This window comes from Onychomys torridus, chromosome 9 (assembly GCF_903995425.1).
Source record: "Onychomys torridus chromosome 9, mOncTor1.1, whole genome shotgun sequence".
In the NCBI taxonomy this organism is placed as follows: Eukaryota; Metazoa; Chordata; class Mammalia; order Rodentia; family Cricetidae; genus Onychomys; species Onychomys torridus.
The window spans coordinates 152,508-159,782 of record NC_050451.1 but is presented as its reverse complement, the minus strand read 5'-3'; the positions used below and the strand labels follow the sequence as shown (position 1 = coordinate 159,782).

Below are 7,275 nucleotides of genomic sequence, written 5' to 3'. Positions count from 1 at the left end.
TAAGATTCTCTACAGTCTTTCCTTAAGGTTTTCATTCAGCTCTGGCTATGCTTTTTTCTTCTTTAGAACAATGACGCCTTACATACTGGTCTTTCTCCGTGTGATTCTCGGGTTTAACACATACTTCAGGATTGGTAGTTGGGCAACACTCCATATTTTCCTATTAGAAAATTTCGACCCCTCTTTGGAAATGTGTTTTAAAACTTTCGGGTCTCAAGGCACACGCTTTTAATCCCAGCATTTAGGAGGCGGGTGGATCTCTGAGTTCGAGGCCAGCCTGGTCTACCTAGAGAATTCCAGGTCAGCCAGAGCTACACTGAGAAACCTTGTCTCTAACTCACAAGCTCCACTCCCCACAACAAAACAAAACAAAACCCCTAAAACTTTCTGGTTTCACGACTTCCAGGTTAGAATCCACGTAGGAGTCCTGAGAAACTGTCGCATCAGTGAAAAGGACAGAAATGTGAAATGGAAAGCGCAGAGACTTTGGCACAGCGAGGAAAGTCCTTCTGATGTTATGAAATCTAGAGACCTGTGGAATTTGTTTGGTTACCAGTTGCCCACAGCTACGACTAATGGGTCTTTGCCTGGATCTATCCTCCTTAGGTGTTACTATTTCCAGTGAGAACGACACTGAACAGATTTAAATAAAAGTTGGTACTGTCTTATTCATAAGTTGAACCAGGAAGCTGCCGCTGTGTGTTCTTGAAACATTCAACCCATCTAAAGTTTCTCTTGCCCTTTACCAAAATGGTCGTTAAGGTTGTCCGGAGGGTTGAAGCTCCTGGCCCTGAACAAAGATGGCGCCGGAGGCCTGTTAAGAACGAGTTTGCCCTCTTCTCTGCCAGTGAGAAACAGGGCTCCCGCGGCGTCGCTCACGTGACAGCCCGGGACTACGGCTCGGGAGACGGCGGAGGAGGGCCCTAGAAAAGGGTGCGCGTTCCCGCGGCGGTGCACCGGGTAGGTTTCAGTCAGAGTCACTATGGCGGCCAGCGCTGGCAAGGTAAGCTGAGGCGGCGGCGGAGGTGGCGGCGGCGGCACGGGAGGCAGGGCCGGCGTGCCGCCCCGGCTCCCGATCCCGGGAGCCTGCGGGAGAAGAAGGGGTCGCCCGAGGTCGTAGCCAGCGGCGGGGCTGGCCGGGGCTGGCCGCAGGGGTCGAGGGCTGCGGCGAGCGGGCACCGGTTCCTGACTGCCGTTTGTGTTGCTGTCTCCCCCACTAGGTCAGAAAGTTTCCTGCCTCGTCCGCCAGCGCCTGAGCTTGCCGCACTGGCCGCGAGTGGAGGAGGCTGCGGCGGAGCCAGCCCCGGCCTCCAGGCCTCTCCCTCCGGCCCCGGGCCGGCCTCCCTCCCCCACCCCGTCGTCCTCCGGGAGCTGCCAGTGCTGCGATGCGACCCCCGCGAGGGCGACCCTGAGGGGACGTGGCCCATGTGCTGAGCCCTAGAGCCCAGGGCTCCGGAACCAACTTCCCGCCGGCCCGGGCGCTCAAGCCTGTCCGCCCCGGCCTGCGGAGCCGGGGTCCCCGCCCTGGTCGCGGGGACACCCGCCGGGTGCCCGGGACTCGCGACTCGGCAGCCGCCCGCGCCCCGGCAGCCCTCCCACGCCTCCAGCCCGGGATCGCAGCCTCCTCGGCTCACGCTGGGCCGGGGACCCCTGCCACTCCCGGGCGGCCTCGGCGCAGCAGGGGCCATGCACCCCGGCCCGCTGGCCCTCTAGCCCTCCTCGTCGACCCCCCGCGCCTCTTCTCGTCCCCGAGGCCCCCGAGGACCGGCGGTGGCTGCCCGGAGGGCCTCGGCTCCTCTCCTTGGGCCCCGGAGGACCTTCCTGGCTGCACCCAGCCAACCCTCTTCATGCTGCAGTGCCGCAACGTTTCCGCTACCGAAGGGGAGACGCGGCCGGGATCTCAAACAAAACCCAAGAATCGGTGTGTGACTCATCAGCCTGGATACCTCCCGTCCCCAAACTGTCTTCCAGGAGTTTGCTTGGCCGAAGCTGCCCAATGTTTGAGCCTTTTCTTCCTAGGGAAGATGGACTGAGAGCTGCCGGTTGGGGACTTGTTTTGGTCAAGGAGCCTCTGTGTTGCAAAGGAGGTGATGGGGCTTGCGCTGGCTTGTCTTCCTGCCCAGTTGTTGATGTTCACTGGTTATGCTTAGACAATGCGCAGTTTGTTTTAATTTAAACATTTTGGGGGGATAGGGGTATTGGCTTGTGAAGAACATTCCGAAGCTGGAGGAGCTCCTCATTGTCCCTGGTAGAGACAGCCCCTCCCCAGCCTGTCCTCGATGCCGTCAGCCTTGGCCATCTTCACTTGCCGCCCGAACTCACACCCGTTTCAGGAGCGACATGTCTACCTGGACGAGCCCATCAAGATTGGCCGCTCGGTGGCACGCTGTCGGCCAGCGCAGAATAATGCCACCTTTGACTGCAAGGTGCTGTCAAGGAACCATGCCCTCGTCTGGTTTGACCACAAGACGAGCAAGGTAAGGCCCCACAGTGTTTCACAGTCTTCTCTTTCCCCTTGCCCTCTCCGAGAGGGAAAAGGTGTGGAGGGTCTCAGGGTTTGTTCCCACAGGATGCTTTTCTTCGAGGCCATGGAATCAGCTTTTTGTGTGTCTGAATTCTAGTGGAAATTTAATCGAAGTGGTTGAATGAAAAACAGAGAGGGTATTGTTATTAAATGTCTCGGTAGGGCGATGACTTCTTGATACCTTGGTCATTCCCAGTGAAATCCCAAACCCTAATTCGTTGGAGAAGTAGATAGTGAAACTTGACCTCGTGCCTTCGGTCCTTTTAGAAAGGTGAATCTGCAGTTCATTGCTTGCTTGATTAAGCAAACAGCGGTTCCCAAAGCAATGCCGGAATCTGTGGCCACGATTACATCGAGGCTTCAGTTCTGGTGAAACGTAGTTAACACACAGCCTGTAGTTGAATTCAGTTCCGGGCCTGCCTGCTAGGATAACTGCTCTGTACACTTAATGTTTTTGTAAGGTTTGATATTTATTTGCACATGATGAAATAATTTGCAAAAATTAAAGGCAATTTAATTAGGTTGGAATAGTTACATTTGTAGACTTGTTTACAAGTTGGATGAACAGAAATTTATTCCTTTAAGTTTTAATTTCTTTGGTAGATAATGTGTAGTTACACGATGAAGTACAAAAATTAGTATTAATAAATTCGCTTATTTTTCTTAAGTTATATTCAATATTATCAATTATAATATTACTTATAATAAGAAATCCTGGGCTTTTTTCTCTCATTCGATTTTTTTTTTTTTTTTAAAGTCAGGCACCAGCTTGCCTGGAACTCATTCTATAGACCAGGCTGGCCTCAAACTTAAAGATTTGCCTGCCTCTGCGTCCCAAGTGCTGAGATTAAAGGTCACTAGCCTAGCCTTGCTTTTAATTTTCAATCCAGCTTAGCTTGTTTATCTTGGCACTTTACATCAATAGTTGCCCATATTGAAAAAAAAAGGTCTTTTAAGTTTTTAAAAAAATTGTATGGAGAATATTTTAAAGAGCTCATCTTTGGGCCTAAACCAAAGGTTTTGGTTGAGCTACTGAATTAATTCTGACTTAAAGTAAGTTACATAAGACTAATAGGGCTGTCTCCAGTTTTGTCTCCTGACTTTTTGCCCCTTCTTTCTGAGTGACATGATTAAGTCTTTTCTTTTTTTAGAGGAGAATTTATCTTCAAGAGTGGTGTTTTGAAATGAAAGAAACTTGAGCCTCTAGAGGAAGAAAGTAAAACTTGTGAACTACTGAATTATGGAATTACAAAATAAACTTGATTTTTTTTTTTTAAAGAAAGAAAAGATCCCCAAGTGCTGCATGCTTGCATAATAATGCCTATAACCTGTTCTGTGGGTAGGATGAGAAATGAAAAGTGTGTTAACTTTTTCTGAGTCACAAGAGATGCTCTTTAACCCATAAAACTGACTTTTTAACCCCCTGGAAGCTAACATTTGGGTGCGTTGATGGATTTGCAAATGAGTGTAGAGTTCTTTATTGGATTCCAACAGTTGACTACCAGTGTTCATACAGTCAACTTTTATATTTTCCCCCCTTTTTTGGTTTTCGAGACAGGGTTCTGTCCTGGAACTCATTTTGTAGCCCAGGCTGGCCTCAACCTCACAGAGATCCACCTGCCTCTGCCTCCCGAGTGCTGGGATTAAAGGCAAGAGCCACCGCTGCCCAGCTATATTTTTACCTTTTTTTTTATATTCTTGGGAAACAGATCTAGCACAATCAGACAACAGATTTGCTTGTAGTTCGTGCTTTGCAACTGCAGTTCTTGTTTGAAAAATAGTGCCTGGCCCGGTGGCTACTTAATGAGTTTAAGATCACTAGCTGGGGTCTATAGTGACACCCTGTCTCAGAAAATCAAGATGGAGGGAGGGAGGGCTGGAGAGAATTCTTTGAAGGGTAGACTTGGTTTATTTCTCCCATTTTCACTTTTTTTTCCTTTTTGTGCTATTGGCTAAAATAGCACCCAGGGCTTTGTGCAATTATTCATCTTTATCCCACCTAATTTAGTTTAAACAAGCTGTTAGGTCTTCCCTTGTGATCAGATTATTTTAGGAATTAATTTTAAAGTATTAGCTTAGACAGACAGGTTTATATTGAGCATATATTCTTTGCCAGCACTGGGAGATAGAAAGAAAATCAAACCGGTTTGGCCAAGTACTATTTATTGCTTTGTGTATGAAATTTGTAGTTTCAAGAGCTCTCCTGTAAATATAGCAGGAGAATTGTTGACTCCTGCTCCCAGACCTAATATATATTCTTGAAAATTCTGATATGTCAAAATGCAAGAATCCACTCTTACAGATATCATTTCAGGAAAGTTTGTTTTTAAGTACCTCTAAGCCTTAGTTTTCTTACTTATGTGTGGATGATATCTCCTGCTTAGTTTTTATTTTGGTAATGGGAAAGAAATGTTGGGCCTGTGTGCACTAAAGCCCTGTTGTACCATTGAGCCATGTCCACTGCTCCCTTACTGTTTTAGGGGTTGAGATCATTATGCAAATCACCTAGTACCCTGTAAGGCTTTGCTTTTATTAAAGCCTCAGTATTTAGTAGTGAGAGTGTTTGGGGGGGAAGATGACCCCCAAAACAGTGCTTTGTGAATCACTGCTGTGCTGTGGAGTCTTAGGAAGGTAGTAAGAAGTTTCTTTTCATTTTAAGACAGGCTCTCTTTAATGCCGAGCTCACGCCAGACTCAATACAGACTCAAGGTGCTGGAATCCAGGCTTTTGCCACTACATCCAGTTTATGAGTGTTGAAGATTGAACCCAGGACTTTGTACACGCTAAGAAAGTGCTCTACCAATTGAGCTACATCCCAAGTCCAGAAATTGTTCAGTATGTAGAAATGATTTTAAAAGTAGAAGGTAGTGAAGTTGGTAACTCTGTCTCAGTCGGCATTTTGCCTTGGAGGTAGGAAACTGGAGTAATGTGCCCTCTGGTTGACTTTGTTGGTGACCGATTCTGCATTTGCCATCATGGGAGGTCTAGTAAAGCTGGGTGAAATAGTAAACCCTTGAAGCATGTGTTTTGAAATTTTGAGATGTGGTCTTTCCTCACTCTGTATCCAAGACTACTCGAGGCAATGCTTTTCCTTCAGCCTCCTCAGTGTTAGGATTACAAGTGTGAGCCACCATTCTTGGTTATTTGAAACTTTTTGATTATTCAGCTCATAGGTGCACATTTTAGAAAACTGACAAAATGTAGGCAAATGGAAATTTGGGGGTTTGCTTTTCAAGTAATCTTGGAGTTTGTCAAGCAAAAGAAAGATATAGTCATGGATGGGCTTGAGTGTGGGTGTTACCAGGTATACATAGTTTTAATGTTAAATTCATGAAGAATGAGTTATGATTTGTCAAAGTGTGTTATTTGCTAGTCCTAACAATTCCTCTTAGGGATGTTAACAGCTGTCTTGCTTGCCTTGTATGTATCATCTTTTACTCCTTTGTGGACTCTATAAACTCATCAGATTTTATAGCAGATAATAGATAGTTCTTCACTTGACTGAAATACCACTGAACAAGTAAATGTATCCATATGGTAGTATCCATACAGAAGACATTATGAGTGGACATATTTGGATGGCCTTTTTTGTTAGTGAGTTCCAGGTTTGCCAGGGTTATATAACAAGACATGTATATTAAAAAAAAAAAAAAAAAAAGCCAAAGAGAATTTTGGATAGAGATCACATAACAGTCAAAATCACTATTTATGAAAAGTTATATACTATTGTGTACAGTTAAGGGCCCGGAGCAAAGAAATTACAGCTTAACTTGTACATTATATTTCATTCTTTCTTGTAAATGCTTTATATCATTGATTCTCAAACTATGGGTCATGATCCTTTTGGGGATTGCACTTCAGATATTCTATATATCAGATATTTACAATTAATAATAGCAGTAAAATTACAGTTAGGAAGTATCAATGAAATAATTTTATGGTTGGGGGTCACCATAGCATGAGGAACTATTAAAGGGTCACAGTGTTAGGAAGGTTGAGAACCAACCACTGCTTTACATATTAAATTAACTTATTTCGGGCTGGAGAGATGGCTCAGCGGTTAAGAGCACTGGCTGCTCTTCCAAAGGTCCTGAGTTCAATTCCCAGCAACTACATGGTGGCTCACACCATCTGTAATGAGATCTGGTGCTCTCTTCTGGTCTGCAGACATACATGCAGGCAAACACTGTATACATAATAAATAAACAAATAAATCTTAAAAAAATTAACTTATTTCATCCTCAACTTTGTGGTAGGTATTCATTTTTTTCTCATGCATATGAGGAATTGAGGCATAGGGAGAAGAGGTTAGGTTAACATGCCTGAGTTCATATTGCTAGTAAATGGTAGAGCCATGATTTGAGCATAGGTGTTTTGATTCTTGATTTGATATCTACAGGGCCAACCTCATAATCCCAAGACTATGACATTTTAAACAGGATGTGACTTTACTAAGTACAAGCACCAGGTTGACAGTAGAAATGAAAATGATTAAATGGCCATAAGCAAAACAAACAAACAGACTGGTGTATTAGATTAACTTGTCTAGTAGGATTTCTATAACAACTGAAGATTTTAGGGAAAGTTTCATGGGTAACAGTTCATGGATGTAATGCAAATTCAGCTAGGCTGAAGGGCTTAGGAAAAAAAGGAAATTGTAGATAAGAATGAATCAAGGAAAGGGGTTTGGGGTAGGAGGAATTTAAGAAAAGGGATAGAAGCAGGAATGAGATTATATGTTCCAGAGACAT

The 7,275-nt window shown here is 45.1% G+C and overlaps 1 protein-coding gene across 18 annotated transcripts in view; it reads left to right on the top strand.

Annotated features, from left to right (window-relative positions):
* The first annotated feature begins 912 nt into the window (after positions 1–912).
* LOC118590901 (sarcolemma associated protein) overlaps positions 913–7,275 on the top strand; it is a 129,197-nt gene continuing 122,834 nt past the window's right edge. For 11 of the 18 annotated variants that reach the window (XM_036198722.1, XM_036198720.1, XM_036198709.1 and 8 more), the window contains exons 1-2: positions 913–1,003; positions 1,221–2,477. In XM_036198722.1, the coding sequence (XP_036054615.1) occupies positions 2,280–2,477 (198 nt within the window). In that variant the 5' untranslated portion in view covers positions 913–1,003; positions 1,221–2,279. Of the gene's footprint in view, positions 1,004–1,220; positions 2,478–7,275 lie in introns of those variants that run through there. The other 7 variants (XM_036198721.1, XM_036198719.1, XM_036198705.1 and 4 more) reach the window with 2 other exon arrangements.